The sequence below is a fragment of the Mya arenaria genome, chromosome 12 (genome assembly GCF_026914265.1).
Source record: "Mya arenaria isolate MELC-2E11 chromosome 12, ASM2691426v1".
In the NCBI taxonomy this organism is placed as follows: Eukaryota; Metazoa; Mollusca; class Bivalvia; order Myida; family Myidae; genus Mya; species Mya arenaria.
The window spans coordinates 54,135,462-54,158,236 of NC_069133.1; the positions used below are offsets into that span (position 1 = coordinate 54,135,462).

The following is a 22,775-nucleotide window of genomic DNA, read 5'->3' on the forward strand; positions in this document are numbered from 1 at the left end:
ATTCACTTGACCAATTTGCACGCCGAATTACACTCACGGTTTTAAATGATTCACAACCACCAGCATCATATATAGGAAGAAAGTTCCACTTATTTACTTTACATTAAACGTATGTGTGCGTTAGAAAAAAAGTTACGTTTCTTATAAGAAAAATGAAATTGGTCAAACGTAACCCCTGTGTTTTCTATAAAGTGAACAGGTGTAGGAGCACAAACGATCCGGCGAAAATGTAAACAAAAAAATAGATCAGGTAGATCCAGCATGTTAAGGCAGATTTTGAAATCACAAACCATTCAGCTTCTTAGTCTACACAGATGTAAAACAGCCAATGGTCTGAGATGGTATAAACACTCTTTGATTCATTGTCATGTGCTAGTAAAAGAAAACGGACATGAACACTAAGTTGCGCCTTCCGAATTGGTGTATTTTGCCCTATATATCAGATGACCGTCCCGATAGCTCAGTGGAAGAGCGTTCGCTTCGGGTGCGAAATTTTGGAATTTCAAACCCCGGCTGCGTCAAACCGAGAAACGTTAAACTATGGTACGTGTAGTTTCCTTGCCTAGTCATTGAAAAGGCAGAACTGGGAAAGTGGAGTACTCAAGCCAAAACAACGTTGTATCCCGTGTAACGGTACTCTACATCGAGCACGTTAATAAACCAAAACAACGTTGTATCCCGTGTAACGGTACTTTACACCGAGCACGTTAATAAACCAAAACAACGTTGTATCCCGTGTAACGGTACTCTACATCGAGCACGTTAATAAACCAAAACAACGTTGTATCCCGTGTAACGGTACTCTACATCGAGCACGTTAATAAACCAAAACAACGTTGTATCCCGTGTAACGGTACTTTACATCGAGCACGTTAATAAACCAAAACAACGCTGTATCCCGTGTAACGGTACTTTACACCGAGCACGTTAATAAACCAAAACAACGTTGTATCCCGTGTAACGGTACTCTACATCGAGCACGTTAATAAACCAAAACAACGTTGTATCCCGTGTAACGGTACTCTACATCGAGCACGTTAATAAACCAAAACAACGTTGTATCCCGTGTAACGGTACTCTACATCGAGCACGTTAATAAACCAAAACAACGCTGTATCCCGTGTAACGGTACTTTACACCGAGCACGTTAATAAACCAAAACAACGTTGTATCCCGTGTAACGGTACTCTACATCGAGCACGTTAATAAACCAAAACAACGTTGTATCCCGTGTAACGGTACTCTACATCGAGCACGTTAATAAACCAAAACAACGCTGTATCCCGTGTAACGGTACTTTACATCGAGCACGTTAATAAACCAAAACAACGCTGTATCCCGTGTAACGGTACTTTACACCGAGCACGTTAATAAACCAAAACAACGCTGTATCCCGTGTAACGGTACTTTACACCGAGCACGTTAATAAACCAAAACAACGCTGTATCCCGTGTAACGGTACTCTACACCGAGCACGTTAATAAACCAAAACAACGCTGTATCCCGTGTAACGGTACTCTACACCGAGCACGTTAATAAACCAAAACAACGCTGTATCCCGTGTAACGGTACTCTACACCGAGCACGTTAATAAACCAAAACAACGCTGTATCCCGTGTAACGGTACTCTACACCGAGCACGTTAATAAACCAAAACAACGCTGTATCCCGTGTAACGGTACTCTACACCGAGCACGTTAATAAACCCAAACAACGCTGTATCCCGTGTAACGGTACTCTACACCGAGCACGTTAATAAACCAAAACAACGCTGTATCCCGTGTAACGGTACTCTACACCGAGCACGTTAATAAACCAAAACAACGCTGTATCCCGTGTAACGGTACTCTACACCGAGCACGTTAATAAACCAAAACAACGCTGTATCCCGTGTAACGGTACTTTACACCGAGCACGTTAATAAACCAAAACAACGCTGTATCCCGTGTAACGGTACTCTACACCGAGCACGTTAATAAACCAAAACAACGCTGTATCCCGTGTAACGGTACTTTACACCGAGCACGTTAATAAACCAAAACAACGCTGTATCCCGTGTAACGGTACTTTACACCGAGCACGTTAATAAACCAAAACAACGCTGTATCCCGTGTAACGGTACTTTACACCGAGCACGTTAATAAACCAAAACAACGTTGTATCCCGTGTAACGGTACTTTACACCGAGCACGTTAATAAACCAAAACAACGTTGTATCCCGTGTAACGGTACTTTACACCGAGCACGTTAATAAACCAAAACAACGTTGTATCCCGTGTAACGGTACTTTACACCGAGCACGTTAATAAACCAAGAGGTTTATCCGGAAAGAGCTAGGATATTGCACGCGGATCTCTTGTATCTCACTCTGCTTCTTCAAGTCTGCAAATTGCAGTCACTTCTATCCAATGTCACTTATGACACAATGCACATCGTGATGGCGTCACGACGGGTTCACTACACTATGTAGCAATTAGGCGCGGGCAGACCTTGATAAACTCAAGAAACAAACAACTAGTCGCATAGGAAACAATGCAACGTCATAACTTCGTAGCAACTTTTTGCAGTCAATACCGAAACCCGTTACTACAAACTACATGTGACGTTACAGTTACGCATGTTTTCTTCAGATTGCCCTTACGGTGACGTTGACGCGGCGCAATGTGCTACATTCATGAACGACACTATCGGACCGGGCAACTGCTACAGTCAGGACAAGCGGGACCGTTGCTGTGACACATGCAAACAGTACTACAATGCGTCATATTCAGGTATGACCGGGCGTAAAAAGTATTTGAAATATTGTACTGTACGTTTAAATATATATTTACAAAACGGAAGATATCCCATTCAATGTAGTCTTGTCAAAGACAAACGTTTTTGGACGCGGACGAAAGGACCGTGACATCTCAATATCAAAAATGGCTACCTACAAAGGCTTCAAATCTATCTGGTAGAAATAACGAGAACATATTGTTTTTCGCGCAGGTTGTGAGTACGGCGATCACTGGAAGGATTACTGTGCGACCAGCGTGGTTCCCCCGAATGTGGCCTCCCAGTGCAGCAAATATTCCACACAGTGTTGCCAGACTTGCGCTGATTACAGGGCTCAAGGTTTCCCAGGTAGACTTTATCTGATTGTTTTTATAAATAGCTTGTCCATACATCAGTGGTGAACAAATAATAACTTAATTATTTTGCCGAACTAACGCGATCGGATAAAAAAGCGATCTAGTAGTTTTTACCGTGATACAATTTTAAGAAAACTCACAATAACAAAAAGAGACAAACACTAATGATGAAACACCCTAAACTCGTATTTCAATGCTATGTATCCCTCTCTGTTTTGAAACAATTATACATATAAATCTGCTTCTAGGTTGTACGTACGGAGATAGGGACCCTAATGTGTGTGGGGGCATCCGCAACGACACGACAGGGATGAACAACTGTTACAACACGGCCGTCCGTTACCAGTGCTGCCTCACATGTCATAACCTGAAAAACGACGCCACTCCTGGTAAACTAGGAGAGCACATAAAACATTATTACCATAATGTGTCTATAAACATGTGAAAGAACATCTGGTGTAAGCAGTCAGTTCCATTCATGTAGGTCCGACCCAATCCCAGAATTCATGAAAGTGATTCGTTTGTAACCGATTTTATTGTTGCATGAAACTATATACAATGTATAACCCATTAAGGGCCAACAAAAAGGCTTACCAGTCTTCTGTTTTGAACATCGACATTTTTGTCTACCTGTGGACACTATTTTCCTTACATTTTATATCTGGAATGCCAAATCAACATATAAATACTGACATATTTAGGACGTCTTCAAATTACATGGTACACCATCAAATCAATTGAAGAGATCTTTAAATCAATGAGGCGTTCATTTAAATTGGACAGGTCACCGAGGCTCTTCAATTCAATTAAATATCTCTAATTCATTTGATAATAATTTCGGGCTTAATTGGAGTCAGTCGAATACAAATTGAATTGAACAATTAATTAATGGAATTTTAGATGTATCCAAATCAATTACGGATAAGTACGAATTTGTTGGAGGTTAACAGAGCAGATAATTTGTAGCTATTTTCAAATCAGCTACAGAAATAATGTAGTCATAGCAACAAGTTATTCGGAGACCTCTCAAATTTAATTGAAAAACTGTTTGAAACGTCTTTAATCATTTGGGGAGGTCTAATATTATTTGAGTTTATGTATATTTGGCGTTGCATATTTACAGGTACATAGAAAAAAGGGAACATACATTTTTCAAACCTATATAAGCTTCATCCCTAATATCTCCTCTTTACCTTTCCCCAGGGTGTCTGTACGGGGATAAGAACCCCAACAAGTGTGAGCAGATGTTCAACTCCTCCCGCGGGCTGGGCTCCTGTTACAGCCTGCAGGCCCAGATTGACTGCTGTCGCTCATGTGAACAGGCTAAGGACGCCACTAATATAGGTAATACTCAGTAAGGACATAGACAGGGTTGAGGAAGTAAAGGTTTCTTGAAATGGCTGGGCCCCAGTAACCGTTTGAAAGCCCAGATTGACTGCTGCCTCTCTAGCGGCCAGGCTAGGAACGCCACTAACATAGGTAGTACTCAGTAAGGGCATAGTCCGGGCTAGGGAAGTAAGGAGGTCTTGAAATGGCTCGGCCCCTGTTACAGTTTGAAGACCGGGCTATACACAAAGGACACACTACTCATAAGGAAATAAAGGGGCAGGTTCCTTCAGGGGGGAGGGGCTCCTATGACAATCGTTTTGCCCAGATCAACTTTAGCCGCTCTTGTGACCAGGCAACGAGTTTAACATTTAGTTACAGCAGTACGAAACACCATTTAGGTAACGAGTACGCAACAACATTTAGGTAATGAGGACGCAACAACATTTAGGTAACGAGTACGAAACACCATTTAGGTAACGAGGACGAAACACCATTTAGGTAACGAGTACGAAACACCATTTAGGTAACGAGTACGCAACAACATTTAGGTAACGAGTACGCAACAATATTTAGGTAACGAGGACGAAACACCATTTAGGTAACGAGTACGCAACAACATTTAGGTAACGAGGACGCAACAACATTTAGGTAACGAGTACGCAACAACATTTAGGTAACGAGTACGAAACACCATTTAGGTAACGAGTACGCAACAACATTTAGGTAACGAGGACGCAACAACATTTAGGTAACGAGGACGAAACACCATTTAGGTAACGAGGACGAAACACCATTTAGGTAACGAGTACGAAACACCATTTAGGTAACGAGTACGCAACAACATTTAGGTAACAATTAAGTAACGAGTACGCAACAACATTTAGGTAACGAGGACGAAACACCATTTAGGTAACGAGGACGAAACACCATTTAGGTAACGAGGACGAAACACCATTTAGGTAACGAGAACGCAACAACATTAAGGTAACGAGGACGAAACACCATTTAGGTAACAAGGACGAAACACCATTTAGGTAACGAGTACGCAACAACATTTAGGTAACGAGTACGCAACAACATTTAGGTAACGAGGACGAAACACCATTTAGGTAACGAGTACGCAACAACATTTAGGTAATGAGTACGCAACAACATTAAGGTAACGAGGACGAAACACCATTTAGGTAACGAGTACGCAACACCATTTAGGTAACAGCAATACGAAACACCATTTAGGTAACAGTAGTTCGAAATAACATTTAGGTAACAGCAATACGAAACACCATTTAGGTAACAGCAGTACGAAACAACATTTAGGTAATGAGTACGCAACAACATTAAGGTAACGAGGACGAAACACCATTTAGGTAACGAGGACGAAACACCATTTAGGTAACGAGTACGAAACACCATTTAGGTAACAGTAGTACGAAACAACATTTACGTAACAGTAGTACGAAACACCATTAAGGTAACAGCAATACGAAACACCATTAAGGTAACAGTAGTACGAAACACCATTTAGGTAACAGTAGTACGAAACACCATTTAGGTAACAGCAATACGAAACACCATTTAGGTAACAGTAGTACGAAACACCATTTAGGTAACAGCAATACGAAACACCATTTAGGTTACGGTAGTACGAAACAACATTTAGGTAACAGTAGTACGAAACACCATTTAGGTAACAGTAGTACGAAACACCATTTAGGTAACAGTAGTACGAAACACCATTTAGGTAACAGTAGTACGAAACACCATTTAGGTAACAGTAGTACGAAACACCATTTAGGTAACAGTAGTACGAAACAACATTTAGGTAACAGCAGTACGAAACAACATTTAGGTAACAGTAGTACGAAACAACATTTAGGTAACAGTAGTACGAAACACCATTTAGGTAACAGTAGTACGAAACAACATTTAGGTAACAGTAGTACGAAACACCATTTAGGTAACAGTAGTTCGAAATAACATTTAGGTAACAGTAGTACGAAATAACATTTAGGTAACAGCAATACGAAACACCATTTAGGTAACAGCAATACGAAACACCATTTAGGTAACAGCAATACGAAACACCATTTAGGTAACAGTAGTACGAAACACCATTTAGGTAACAGTAGTACGAAACAACATTTAGGTAACAGTAGTACGAAACAACATTTAGGTAACAGTAGTACGAAACACCATTTAGGTAACAGCAATACGAAACACCATTTAGGTAACAGCAATACGAAACACCATTAAGGTAACAGTAGTACGAAACAACATTTAGGTAACAGTAGTACGAAACACCATTTAGGTAACAGCAATACGAAACACCATTTAGGTAACAGCAATACGAAACACCATTTAGGTAACAGTAGTACGAAACACCATTTAGGTAACAGCAATACGAAACACCATTTAGGTAACAGCAATACGAAACACCATTTAGGTAACAGTAGTTCGAAATAACATTTAGGTAACAGCAATACGAAACACCATTTAGGTAACAGTAGTACGAAACACCATTTAGGTAACAGCAATACGAAACACCATTAAGGTAACAGTAGTACGAAATAACATTTAGGTAACAGTAGTACGAAACACCATTTAGGTAACAGCAATACGAAACACCATTTAGGTAACAGTAGTACGAAACAACATTTAGGTAACAGTAGTACGAAACACCATTTAGGTAACAGTAGTACGAAACACCATTTAGGTAACAGCAATACGAAACACCATTTAGGTAACAGTAGTACGAAACAACATTTAGGTAACAGTAATACGAAACACCATTTAGGTAACAGTAGTACGAAACACCATTTAGGTAACAGTAGTACGAAATAACATTTAGGTAACAGTAGTACGAAATAACATTTAGGTAACAGTAGTACGAAATAACATTTAGGTAACAGTAGTACGAAACACCATTTAGGTAACAGCAATACGAAACACCATCAAGGTAACAGTAGTACGAAACAACATTTAGGTAACAGTAGTACGAAACACCATTTAGGTAACAGCAGTACGAAACACCATTTAGGTAACAGCAGTACGAAACACCATTTAGGTAACAGCAGTACGAAACACCATTTAGGTAACAGCAGTACGAAACACCATTTAGGTAACAGCAGTACGAAACACCATTTAGGTAACAGTAGTACGAAACAACATTTAGGTAACAGCAGTACGAAACACCATTAAGGTAACAGTAGTACGAAACACCATTTAGGTAACAGTAGTACGAAACACCATTTAGGTAACAGCAATACGAAACACCATTTAGGTAACAGTAGTACGAAACAACATTTAGGTAACAGTAGTACGAAACAACATTTAGGTAACAGTAGTACGAAACACCATTAAGGTAACAGCAGTACGAAACACCATTAAGGTAACAGCAGTACGAAACACCATTTAGGTAACAGTAGTACGAAACACCATTAAGGTAACAGTAGTACGAAACACCATTTAGGTAACAGCAGTACGAAACACCATTAAGGTAACAGCAGTACGAAACACCATTTAGGTAACAGCAGTACGAAACACCATTTAGGTAACAGCAGTACGAAACAACATTTAGGTAACAGCAGTACGAAACACCATTAAGGTAACAGCAGTACGAAACACCATTAAGGTAACAGCAGTACGAAACACCATTTAGGTAACAGCAGTACGAAACACCATTTAGGTAACAGCAGTACGAAACACCATTTAGGTAACAGTAGTACGAAACAACATTTAGGTAACAGTAGTACGAAACACCATTAAGGTAACAGTAGTACGAAACACCATTTAGGTAACAGCAATACGAAACACCATTTAGGTAACAGTAGTACGAAACAACATTTAGGTAACAGTAGTACGAAACACCATTAAGGTAACAGTAGTACGAAACACCATTAAGGTAACAGTAGTACGAAACAACATTTAGGTAACAGTAGTACGAAACAACATTTAGGTAACAGCAATACGAAACACCATTTAGGTTACGGTAGTACGAAACAACATTTAGGTAACAGCAATACGAAACACCATTAAGGTAACAGTAGTTCGAAACAACATTTAGGTAACAGTAGTACGAAACAACATTTAGGTAACAGTAGTACGAAACAACATTTAGGTAACAGCAATACGAAACACCATTTAGGTAACAGTAGTACGAAACACCATTTAGGTAACGAGTACGAAACACCATTTAGGTAACAGTAGTACGAAACAACATTTAGGTAACAGGTAGTACGAAACAACATTTAGGTAACAGTAGTACGAAACACCATTTAGGTAACAGCAGTACGAAACACCATTAAGGTAACAGTAGTACGAAACACCATTTAGGTAACGAGTACGAAACACCATTTAGGTAACAGTAGTACGAAACAACATTTAGGTAACAGTAGTACGAAACAACATTTAGGTAACAGTAGTTCGAAACACCATTTAGGTAACAGTAGTACGAAACACCATTAAGGTAACAGTAGTACGAAACAACATTTAGGTAACAGTAGTACGAAACACCATTAAGGTAACAGTAGTACGAAACAACATTTAGGTAACAGTAGTACGAAACACCATTTAGGTAACAGTAGTACGAAACAACATTTAGGTAACAGTAGTACGAAACACCATTTAGGTAACAGTAGTACGAAACAACATTTAGGTAACAGTAGTACGAAACACCATTTAGGTAACAGCAATACGAAACACCATTTAGGTAACAGTAGTACGAAACAACATTTAGGTAACAGTAGTACGAAACACCATTTAGGTAACAGTAGTACGAAACAACATTTAGGTAACAGTAGTACGAAACACCATTTAGGTAACAGTAGTACGAAACAACATTTAGGTAACAGGTAGTACGAAACACCATTTAGGTAACAGTAGTACGAAACAACATTTAGGTAACAGTAGTACGAAACACCATTTAGGTAACAGTAGTACGAAACAACATTTAGGTAACAGTAGTACGAAACACCATTTAGGTAACAGCAGTACGAAACACCATTTAGGTAACAGTAGTACGAAACAACATTTAGGTAACAGTAGTACGAAACAACATTTAGGTAACAGGTAGTACGAAACACCATTTAGGTAACAGTAGTACGAAACAACATTTAGGTAAAGGTAGTACGAAACACCATTTAGGTAACAGTAGTACGAAACAACATTTAGGTAAAGGTAGTACGAAACACCATTTAGGTAACAGCAATACGAAACACCATTTAGGTAACAGTAGTACGAAACAACATTTAGGTAACAGCAATACGAAACAACATTTAGGTAACAGTAGTACGAAACAACATTTAGGTAACAGCAGTACGAAACAACATTTAGGTAACAGTAGTACGAAACACCATTTAGGTAACAGGTAGTACGAAACAACATTTAGGTAACAGTAGTACGAAACACCATTTAGGTAACAGTAGTACGAAACAACATTTAGGTAACAGCAATACGAAACACCATTTAGGTAACAGTAGTACGAAACACCATTTAGGTAACAGCAATACGAAACACCATTTAGGTAACAGTAGTACGAAACACCATTTAGGTAACAGTAGTACGAAACAACATTTAGGTAACAGCAATACGAAACAACATTTAGGTAACAGTAGTACGAAACAACATTTAGGTAACAGTAGTACGAAACAACATTTAGGTAACAGTAGTACGAAACAACATTTAGGTAACAGTAGTACGAAACAACATTTAGGTAACAGTAGTACGAAACACCATTAAGGTAACAGTAGTACGAAACACCATTTAGGTAACAGTAGTACGAAACAACATTTAGGTAACAGTAGTACGAAACACCATTTAGGTAACAGTAGTACGAAACAACATTTAGGTAACAGTAGTACGAAACAACATTTAGGTAACAGTAGTACGAAACACCATTTAGGTAACAGCAATACGAAACAACATTTAGGTAACAGTAGTACGAAACAACATTTAGGTAACAGCAATACGAAACACCATTTAGGTAACAGCAGTACGAAACACCATTTAGGTAACAGTAGTTCGAAACAACATTTAGGTAACAGTAGTTCGAAACAACATTTAGGTAACAGTAGTACGAAACACCATTTAGGTAACAGTAGTACGAAACAACATTTAGGTAACAGTAGTACGAAACAACATTTAGGTAACAGTAGTACGAAACAACATTTAGGTAACAGGTAGTTCGAAACAACATTTAGGTAACAGTAGTACGAAACACCATTTAGGTAACAGTAGTACGAAACACCATTTAGGTAACAGTAGTACGAAACACCATTTAGGTAACAGTAGTACGAAACACCATTTAGGTAACAGTAGTACGAAACACCATTTAGGTAACAGCAATACGAAACACCATTTAGGTAACAGTAGTACGAAACAACATTTAGGTAACAGTAGTACGAAACAACATTTAGGTAACAGCAATACGAAACACCATTTAGGTAACAGTAGTACGAAACAACATTTAGGTAACAGTAGTACGAAACAGCATTTAGGTAACAGCAATACGAAACACCATTAAGGTAACAGTAGTACGAAACAACATTTAGGTAACAGTAGTACGAAACAGCATTTAGGTAACAGCAATACGAAACACCATTTAGGTAACAGTAGTACGAAACAACATTTAGGTAACAGTAGTACGAAACAGCATTTAGGTAACAGCAATACGAAACACCATTTAGGTAACAGTAGTACGAAACAACATTTAGGTAACAGTAGTACGAAACAACATTTAGGTAACAGCAATAAGAAACACCATTTAGGTAACAGTAGTTCGAAACAACATTTAGGTAACAGCAATACGAAACACCATTTAGGTAACAGTAGTACGAAACAACATTTAGGTAACAGCAATACGAAACAACATTTAGGTAACAGTAGTACGAAACACCATTTAGGTAACAGTAGTACGAAACAACATTTAGGTAACAGCAATACGAAACACCATTTAGGTAACAGTAGTACGAAACAACATTTAGGTAACAGTAGTACGAAACAACATTTAGGTAACAGTAGTACGAAACAACATTTAGGTAACAGTAGTACGAAACACCATTTAGGTAACAGTAGTACGAAACACCATTTAGGTAACAGTAGTACGAAACAACATTTAGGTAACAGTAGTACGAAACAACATTTAGGTAACAGTAGTACGAAACACCATTAAGGTAACAGTAGTACGAAACAACATTTAGGTAACAGTAGTACGAAACACCATTTAGGTAACAGTAGTACGAAACAACATTTAGGTAACAGTAGTACGAAACAACATTTAGGTAACAGTAGTACGAAACACCATTAAGGTAACAGCAGTACGAAACAACATTTAGGTAACAGTAGTACGAAACAACATTTAGGTAACAGTAGTTCGAAACAACATTTAGGTAACAGCAATACGAAACACCATTTAGGTAACGGTAGTACGAAACAACATTTAGGTAACAGTAGTTCGAAACACCATTTAGGTAACAGCAGTACGAAACAACATTTAGGTAACAGTAGTTCGAAACAACATTAAGGTAACAGTAGTACGAAACACCATTTAGGTAACAGTAGTACGAAACAACATTAAGGTAACAGTAGTTCGAAACAACATTTAGGTAACAGTAGTACGAAACACCATTAAGGTAACAGCAATACGAAACACCATTTAGGTAACAGTAGTACGAAACAACATTTAGGTAACAGTAGTACGAAACAACATTTAGGTAACAGTAGTACGAAACACCATTAAGGTAACAGTAGTACGAAACAACATTAAGGTAACAGTAGTTCGAAACAACATTTAGGTAACGGTAGTACGAAACAACATTTAGGTAACAGTAGTACGAAACAACATTTAGGTAACAGTAGTACGAAACACCATTAAGGTAACAGTAGTACGAAACACCATTTAGGTAACGGTAGTACGAAACAACATTTAGGTAACAGTAGTACGAAACAACATTAAGGTAACAGTAGTTCGAAACAACATTAAGGTAACAGTAGTACGAAACACCATTAAGGTAACAGTAGTACGAAACAACATTTAGGTAACAGTAGTACGAAACACCATTTAGGTAACGGTAGTACGAAACAACATTTAGGTAACAGTAGTACGAAACACCATTTAGGTAACAGTAGTACGAAACAACATTAAGGTAACAGTAGTACGAAACACCATTTAGGTAACGGTAGTACGAAACAACATTTAGGTAACGGTAGTTCGAAACACCATTTAGGTAACAGTAGTACGAAACACCATTTAGGTAACAGTAGTACGAAACAACATTAAGGTAACAGTAGTACGAAACAACATTAAGGTAACAGTAGTTCGAAACACCATTTAGGTAACAGTAGTACGAAACAACATTAAGGTAACAGCAGTACGAAACACCATTAAGGTAACAGCAGTACGAAACAACATTTAGGTAACAGCAGTACGAAACACCATTAAGGTAACAGCAGTACGAAACACCATTTAGGTAACAGTAGTACGAAACAACATTTAGGTAACAGTAGTACGAAACAACGTTAAGGTAACAGCAATACGAAACACCATTAAGGTAACAGCAGTACGAAACAACATTTAGGTAACAGCAGTACGAAACACCATTAAGGTAACAGCAGTACGAAACACCATTAAGGTAACAGCAGTACGAAACAACATTTAGGTAACAGTAGTACGAAACACCATTTAGGTAACAGTAGTACGAAACAACATTTAGGTAACAGTAGTACGAAACAACATTTAGGTAACAGTAGTACGAAACACCATTAAGGTAACAGCAGTACGGAACACCATTTAGGTAACAGCAATACGAAACAACATTTAGGTAACAGCAATACGAAACACCATTTAGGTAACAGCAATACGAAACAACATTTAGGTAACAGCAGTACGAAACAGCATTTAGGTAAAGGTAGTACGAAACAACATTGAGGTAACAGTAGTTCGAAACAACATTTAGGTAACAGCAGTACGAAACACCATTTAGGTAACAGCAATACGAAACAACATTTAGGTAACAGTAGTACGAAACAACATTTAGGTAACAGCAATACGAAACAACATTTAGGTAACAGCAATACGAAACACCATTTAGGTAACAGTAGTACGAAACAACATTTAGGTAACAGTAGTACGAAACACCATTTAGGTAACAGCAGTACGAAACACCATTTAGGTAACAGCAGTACGAAACAACATTTAGGTAACAGCAGTACGAAACAACATTTAGGTAACAGCAGTACGAAACACCATTTAGGTAACAGCAGTACGAAACACCATTTAGGTAACAGCAATACGAAACAACATTTAGGTAACAGTAGTACGAAACAACATTTAGGTAACAGCAATACGAAACAACATTTAGGTAACAGCAATACGAAACACCATTTAGGTAACAGTAGTACGAAACAACATTTAGGTAACAGTAGTACGAAACACCATTTAGGTAACAGCAGTACGAAACACCATTTAGGTAACAGCAATACGAAACAACATTTAGGTAACAGTAGTACGAAACAACATTTAGGTAACAGCAATACGAAACAACATTTAGGTAACAGCAGTACGAAACACCATTTAGGTAACAGCAATACGAAACAACATTTAGGTAACAGTAGTACGAAACAACATTTAGGTAACAGCAATACGAAACACCATTTAGGTAACAGCAGTACGAAACAACATTTAGGTAACAGTAGTACGAAACAACATTGAGGTAACAGTAGTACGAAACAACATTTAGGTAACAGCAGTACGAATTCCTTGAAGGGGCTGGTTTCACTTTCCACTTGCAGACAAATATTGGCTGCTGCAGGTCATGCAACCAGTGAAGAATAACGCTAACACATTCGGAACTCCTCGGCCATTTTCTATCGAAAAAACCTAGGATGTATATGGAAGGTTTACAATGTCAAAAATCTATACAGTTTAACTACGCTGCAAGTAGTTCGCGTAGTAATTTCAATTCAGCAGATAAACATTATGACTTTTCCTGTGAGCATCTTAATTATTCATACAATTATACACTTCACTGGCAATCAATTTAAACTTAGTAATTCAAAATACACGATTAATCAATACTAGTATTTAACATTTTCGTACTACTTCAACTAATGTACCGGCATAGATCCGAGGTTGTTTTCGATAGGACATGGAACGAAGAGTTCCGAATGACACTAACAAATGTGACAACACTCAAATCTGAAAGGCTGGGGGAATGTAGTTTTGTGTTGTTAAAGGGGCTGGTCTCCTCATATTGACGACTGCCAATCCTGCGACAATAAATAACTCATATAAGGCTAATGATACGTAAAGTACTGGAGCTTGAACATTGTTTTTATTTCCATAAGCATTTGCCTTGGTTCTGCAATGTTTATATGCACAAGAAGACGTAAATATTTGAAGAAAAAAAACTGAAAGTTATATATTGGAACTTTGGGTTATGCTTTTTCCAATAAAAATGAATCAGAAATCCAAAAGCTATTATGGAAGAGTACTACCCGACAACAAAGAATTGTATTGCCAACGTCATTTTGTTTAAATGTTTGTACTAACATTGCTGTACATGTAACAGTGCTTGATTCCCGTCACAGGTTGCGAGTATGGTGACCGGGAGGCAGACTATTGCCAGACGAACATCATATCCAATGAGACGGCCTTCCTCTGCTTCCAGTACGAGACTCAATGTTGTGAGAGTTGTGCCCCTTATAAAGTATCGGACATTGCAGGTAAGACCGCGACATTTAAAGGAGCGTCTATTTTACAAGCATTCAATTTTATTTATGACTTATTCAATTGATTCTTATTTATTAATATTAGGTACAACCATGAAAAAAAGATGTAATAGATCACGTATGTCGTATAACGAACAGTGACAAATATACTACTCTATCAAATACCAAAAAATAAAATATTGTGAATTTGAAATATAATCCTGTCGAATGTATGACTGGAAGTCGGGGCCGGGGGCATCAAATGATGCGCATTCTAGTCTTTTTAACAATCGGAGATTGTATATCTGATATCGAGGTATTATGGGTGAAGAAAAGCTGAGTACACGACTTAAGTTGAACCAATGATGTTATTTCAGACTGCAAGTATGGTGACAAGAATCCAACCAACTGTAGGTTCCAGATTCCGGATGAGCCGTCGGCACAGCGCCTCTGCCCCACCCTGGGTACGGTCATGGAGTTTGTTATTTCCGACTTTATAACATTGCGGAATACATATTTCACGGTCATTCTACTAATTTCAAAGTAACATCGCCTTTGATTTATGTCATAGAGAACTCTTTCGGGAACTTCAAAGTTGTAAATGACATTGAAAATGTGCTGATAGAACACTTCCGATCGGATTGAACATTCAAATACATTCAACAATAGTTCCTCAATGTTACAACTATGATATACATGCAATACTATTCCTTCTCACTCACAGGACTGGACTGTTGCGAGACGTGCAGTAGACTGGGTCACCCTGGTCCGGCCGGTGCGATCAGTTTAGCTGTCCTTGGCTAAATAGTCTCCACCTCCACACGCGCGCGCACGCTGTGACGTCACACACGACATCTTACACTATAACATGACCCTATTCCCAGATCGCTAATAAAATTACCAACCTTAATTCATTTTCATTCATGACCATATTGCTTTTTAATTAGAATTTCGCGAGCCGCCGTTACCAACTGTCGAATACCTCCACGCGCCGATACAGGAATGGTAAACTATCTTTTTGAAAAGGGGCCATAACTCCGTCAAACATTTGTGGATTGAACTTCACTTGTATTTAATGCTGTTAAATATGCGTGCCAAATATTATTAAAACCCGTCAAATGTCCAATGAGTTATCGTCCAGACACGGTATCTTTAGCGCATTCTGAGTTGAACAAGTGCCAACTGTCGCAAAATACGCCCGTCCTATTTAAAGGACACGAAGTTTGGCAATAATCGGTTGAACGTTGGCAAAATGAAGAGAGCGAACACTTGCCCATTTGAGGGTCATAACTATTGAGTGACTTTTACAACGCGGCTGATTTTTCAACCCGGGCAAGTTATTCTGCCCATAAACATTTTGTTTAAATTTGGTGATCATCGGATAAAAGTATCTTAAATCATTGATCACATGCGACACAACATGGGTGATTCTATAATTTATTGGCGATAACTTTCGAGTGACTCTTAATCTTGATTGTAGTACGGAGTCACGTCTCTTCGCCACGTTAGCATCTTAGTGTGACTCGTTAATGTATTTGTCAAAGACATAATGCCCATACACATACTGACCCAAATTGGTGATGACTGGACAAAGGGTTCTAGGTTATGTGATTGGACACGACCGAGTTTAGGTATTGTCTATACTTAAAGGGCGATAACTTTCGAATGATTCTTAATCTTGATTTTAGTGCGGCTTTCTTCACCACGCTAGATTCAACGTGTTTATGACTATTTATCTGATTTCTTATATGGACAATGAATCTCCGAGATAATGCAGCCAGTGTAGGCCTGGATTAGGCTGCGGGGTCGCGAATCCCTTATTACATTTGGAATCAAATTTAAACACCGCAGTCCGAGCATATATTTTAAGGTTGGAATGTTCTTCGTGGATGTTTTAGTGACAAGAGCTGGTCTAACAAGATGGTTAACACTGGAACTGATGCGGTGCCGTTGAGTCCTTGGCAGAAAAGGATAAGACGACGCTCTGTTAGTCTGTCCGTGTGGATCTCTAATTCTAGTCGTTGTTTTAATTTCTATCATACTTCTTCGGTCATAGTTGTTGTTTGATGTTATATATCTAGCTGACCTTTTTGCACATATTCGAGTTTATCTTTGAGGTATAGCTGGTTTTAAACTCAAACTGTACTTGCGTTTCTAGGACGGGTCTAATTAAGCATTTTTATGCTTGTAGTTAAACAAATGTCGGCATGCGTGTATATTTTATTTGAGTTATCAAAGGCTTCTGTATATAGATCCTTCGCTATGTGTATTTCGAGATATTCAATTCATTTTAACAGTTATAACGTTACGCAGTTGATTGTACAGTTGAGTGTATAGTTGTATTGCGTATTGATTTTCTGTATATATTTATGTTACACTTGACGTCCCAACTGTATGGCCACCTCGCCTCGTCATCGTCCGCGAACAGTCTTATATTTGATGCAATCGCTTCTGATATGTCAGTTATTTTATGGACAAAACATAAAATCGGACCGAGAACTCATGCGATATGTATAGGATAGATCACGAGTAGCCGTTTGATATGGAATTTATCAGCGAGCGTAGCGAGTTGATAAAGTCGTGATCTATCCGACTTAGACTTAGACAACAGAAAGTGTATTGCTTGTTTCTCAGTCCGATACTATACGTTTGTATGAGAAAAATGTCAGGAAAGCACAGGAAACAAACATTTCTGTAGTATTAAGAACGTCCTTGTAACATAAGTAGGTGCACGATTTGCACAAGATTTACCAGTTGAAATATCCGACAGAAAAACAGTTGTGTGTGAGATTTATCAAACACTTTTGCAGGCCTATGATTGGCCGGCTGGAGGTAGCTGTTGTCTAAGGCTGGTTATCAACTTGTTCGAGGTATTAAGCTGAATCACAACCAGGCTAAATTTGATGATTGCTAAAATGCTTCTAGTTATATATCGGACAACATACTGAACGCGCCCACTCGTACACGTACCATACTATAAATAGGCGTATAAAAGGGCCTTAACTCCCTTCAAAAATAAGAGTATTGTGACCAAAGTCAAACTTGATTTGTATTTTATGGCGTTAAAAATGTCTTATAAAATCAACTCTTTTATGAGTTATTGCCCAGACATATTTTTTAACAAATTTCTAAGTCGAAAAGGCGCAATAACTTCGTCAAAATTATTTATTGAAACGAATGTCGTACTCGGCCTTTATTTTCATGGTGCTCCAAATATTATTTAAACTCATCGGCCTTTTCAGGAGTAGCCGACTGGACAAAACCGCACGTCCGACTGGCCGACAAGCTCGCTCTTATAATATGATCCCCCTCCCCCAACACTTGTGAGAGAATGACAAGATCACTTGAGATTTTGAATAAAAAGACAAAAGAAAATGACATTTGTATCTTCAATTTTATTGTTATAGTATAAGTACAGAATATAATTTGAAGCAATAACATATTGGTTTTGAACGATTTCATTTGCAAGCAAAGTTAAAAACAACATATAATTTCATTTGCAAATTTCAGAAACATAGTTACAAAATATGAATAATACCCCTTTTTCCAGATCTGTGAATGGGTGTAAATACATTAATTGAAACATTAAATAATGCACATTTTAAACGTATTATATCAGATTTATGGCATTTTACATAAATAATGTGAAGAAGTTAATAAATAGATACAGAAACATAACTCAACAAGAACAATGGTGATGTTAGCATGGAAGTCTGCACCCAGTTGTATACAATTGGTTATTTCTTTGGTTTGACAAAACATAGCCAAAATATGTATTGGTTGGTCAATATGTATCCAATAGTTACTGTGGACCAATCAATTTGCTTTGTGCAAGCTAGCCAAAAGATAACCAGTGGATAAATTATCCAGTTTTATACAATTGACTGCAGGCTATTAATGTTCAGAATATTGTATAGACACTTCTTTGGCCTAGTTTAGGGGTGCTACCATGATCTAGCAGGTCTATTTTCACAGAATACATATTTCTGAATTGCTTTCTTCTAATGAAGTACATGTATCTTGATTACATTTTACATTGTTTCACAATTTGGATGAAGAAAAAAGACAATTAGCTAGTTCAGCAACACAATTCTGTTTAAAAAGTGGTAAAGTTTGTACTGATAAAACTGCAACACAATTCTGTTTAAAAAGAGGTAATAGCACAAAACATGTTGGAATAATGACAACAACAATTTCAACAATGTGAAAAGCAATGTTTAAATTGTGTTTTAGGGAAAGTGCAAATGAATTTGAATCAGTAAAAATTGGTTTTCTGTTTTCTGAAATTAAATAGAATACCATTTTTTTAATAGATACCAAACATTTATAGTATACCAATTATTTACATAATATACCAGTTATTTATAAAGTATACCAGTTATTTTAAGTATACCAGATATTTGTACAGTATACCAGTTATTTATATAGTATACCACTTACTTATATAGTATACCTGTTATTTATAGTATACCAGTTATCTATATAGTATACCAGTTATTTATATAATATACCATTTATTTACAGTGCACCAGTTTTTAAGGTATACAAGTAATTATGGTAAGGGACGCATTGATCTAATCTAAATATTCTATATTTGAAAACTTTTCATTCAAAATACATTCACACTAATTTTTAAACATATTCAAGTAGAGAGTAAAACACTTCTAGAATAAAACAATACACAAAACAAAACAAAAATAAGCAACAACTTAAAAACAAGCGTAAATTTCTGACCTCTGCAGATTGGTAATCCTCTATCACAATGTCATGTATATAGCAGCGAGACAAGCAGGTAAAGACAAGAGCACCACACTCCGGTGCCAACACTCATCTGTTTTTGTTTATTAAACTATTCAATCCAGAGTTACGGACCCTGACACATGTGTACATTTTCTCACTGGTAACAATGTCGAGCTTTCATGTTTTTGAGGTATGGGCAAGGTTGAAGTTTTTGCAGACCGACCACTTTGCAGATTGTATGAAACCAAGGCTGTGACAATACCTCGACATGTTTTCTTTGAAAAACAGTCAAGTTAACAATGAAATAACAAATACCGGAATCAAAACTTCATCATTTTAAGTCAATATTTCTTGATATACGGACAACTATCATAGACAAAATGTTACACTTTTAAGTCATATAGCCAAAAGCTGACACAATCAATACAGTTATATCTGTAACACTCATAAGCTTGAGTCCTCAAATGTACCAACATAATAATTCATATAATAATTATATTATGATTATACTGTATGTGATTTGAGTGCAAAATTAGACTGTCGGAATACAATATACTATTTCTATACATCAATACATTTACCTGTGTAATGACTAAATTGTATGTTCAAATGAGAAATGATGCAGACTCAGGACAAATAAATAGACACTCATCACAGAATATAACCATACTAAGGCCATCCTTAAACAATTGTTAGTTTGCATGGCCTGACTCACACAAAAAATGCTCATATTAAAACAAAAACCGCGGAGTGAATGTTAAAAATCGTCTGTTGTTTTTCAGTTGATAAAGGGGCATAACTAAAAAAACTGCTGCAGCTAGAGTTATGTGCCTTGTTGTATATGTGCATATTGTCTCTGGCAACATATGTTCTATTTCAATATCTTAAACATTTTCTAGTTATGGTCAAAGACAATGTTAAAGCACGTCTCAATTCTATGAGAATACCTTAACTTTTTCTTTGAAAAACAGACGAGCTAAAAAACATTGAGGCAAAATCATTGTTACAGCATGTTTTTCTTGTTCCCTTTTAAGTTCTTACTCTGGTTTTGTTTCTCACAAAGTAAAAAAATTAAATCCCAACCATAAGAATCACTGATCAAAAGTTTGGCCACTGCAGACGAACTATTTTTAAGCTTGGCCTAGTATAATAATGGAGATATCGAATTGCCGGAGAATGGATGTGGCTGATGGCTATAATAAGACTGTGGGGGATGATGTCTGAACACAATAAAGGTGTTGTAGTTACGTCTTGAGGAGGATTTTTGAAGAACTGCATTGCTAACAAGAGAAATTGTCCTTTAGAATGAAAAGTGTGCAAGTATGGGTCACACATGATTTATTAAATATATCCAAACATTAGTGTTCAAAATTATATTTTGTCCAATCCAATAATTTTAAAATCGGCTGAACATTTATATAGGTAAAATGAGCAGTCAGTTATTCAAAATATAATGTCAAACACTAAGCTTGATAAAGGATTATTAGTATGCCTTTTATCAAATAATTGAGCTGAGGGACTGGGTTACACCGGACCCATTTACAGCAATTTGGTATGCGCATACTAATAACGTTCTGCCATTTTAACAACTATGCTTGATTCGACCATGGTTCCAGGGTTTACAATATTGAACAGTTATTAATAAAAAATGAAAAGAAAATGTACACATTATGGTCATTTAACTGTGGACAAAGTTGTTCAATAAATTTCATCCCATTTCAAGGGATTTCCCTAAAAAGTTATACTTATATTGTTGAATGTGTATCAGTCAGGTACCAAAAATATATCAAATTCCTACATAGCGTTCATTTTACATGAATTTGTGCCAAATTATAGGTATTAATTTCAAAAGAAATATATACATCAGCAGCTTTTATAATAAAACATATCTGTTTTAATTGAAATGATGGCTTAGATCTCACCAATGGATAAATGTTTTCTATTTAAAAGTGAATACATTTATTATATTTCTTCTCTTAATTCTTGGCAAGTATTGAACATGAAAACTAAAATGATATTACTGATAGCTGATGAATACAACACACTGTAAAAAAACAAAATTTTGCAACTTAAATTTCAATAATTTCTTGACATCAGTCTGTCAGCTGTTATCACATTTGGCCATAAAACATACTTAGATATCATTGCTATAAGTCTCTAATCCGCACTGTGATGTGTGTGGTTGTCATGGTAACTGTTGAAGGTCAAAATCCTCTTGTGAAGGTCACAAGTCCTTATGAAGAACATGATGCTCTGATAAATTTCATGACCTTTTGTAAAGGAAATATCACTCTGTGGAAGGTCAGGACCCCTTGTGAAAGGTCACATCATCTTGTTAGTCCCCGACCTTGGCAATTAACTCATCACAAATGGCTGTCAACTCAGCATTCTCTTGAATCTGTGGGATAAACAAGACAGATTGTAAATGATTGTTAAATATTTAATAGCTTGTGTCCAAATACTTGATTTTGTACATCTTTAAGATTATTTTGTACTTTAAGGGTCATAACAACAACAACAACATTATTTTGTAGTATAAGACATGTGTATAACACAAACATGATACATGTACATTTATGTGAGAATGCTGACAAGAATCTAACAGAGCCAACAAAACAATCATTATTTTCATCACAACTTAATGATCTAAGCATTTAAGTATTAATATTTACACCTCAACTTCCATTCCTTAAATGAACTGCCTTTTGTGTTTATCGATCGATGAACGCAACATCTTCGGACATGTTCGGATCGCAATTAATCGCATAACATTATACATGAAAACTATTGATCTTGTTATTGTTTGAATTGTGTCAGCAGGTCCCATAAAATATAAATCAACATGTTAGAAAGTGTTAATTTATTATATTT

The 22,775-nt window shown here is 37.0% G+C and overlaps 2 protein-coding genes across 7 annotated transcripts in view; one reads left to right on the plus strand and one right to left on the minus strand.

Annotated features, from left to right (window-relative positions):
* Positions 1-16,074, plus strand: part of LOC128211081 (uncharacterized) — a 29,850-nt gene extending 13,776 nt beyond the window's left edge. Inside the window, exons 10-16 of the mRNA XM_052915497.1 lie at positions 2,631-2,771; positions 2,989-3,123; positions 3,380-3,520; positions 4,335-4,475; positions 15,045-15,179; positions 15,542-15,628; positions 15,889-16,074. Of these exons, the coding sequence (XP_052771457.1) occupies positions 2,631-2,771; positions 2,989-3,123; positions 3,380-3,520; positions 4,335-4,475; positions 15,045-15,179; positions 15,542-15,628; positions 15,889-15,968 (860 nt within the window). The 3' untranslated portion in view covers positions 15,969-16,074. The remainder of the gene's footprint in view (positions 1-2,630; positions 2,772-2,988; positions 3,124-3,379; positions 3,521-4,334; positions 4,476-15,044; positions 15,180-15,541; positions 15,629-15,888) is intronic.
* A 2,471-nt stretch (positions 16,075-18,545) lies between these two features.
* LOC128211193 (transforming acidic coiled-coil-containing protein 1-like) overlaps positions 18,546-22,775 on the minus strand; it is a 36,144-nt gene continuing 31,914 nt past the window's right edge. For all 6 annotated transcript variants that reach the window (XM_052915667.1, XM_052915665.1, XM_052915664.1 and 3 more), the window contains one exon: positions 18,546-22,302. In XM_052915667.1, coding sequence (XP_052771627.1) covers positions 22,240-22,302 — 63 coding nt within the window. In that variant the 3' untranslated portion in view covers positions 18,546-22,239. The remainder of the gene's footprint in view (positions 22,303-22,775) is intronic.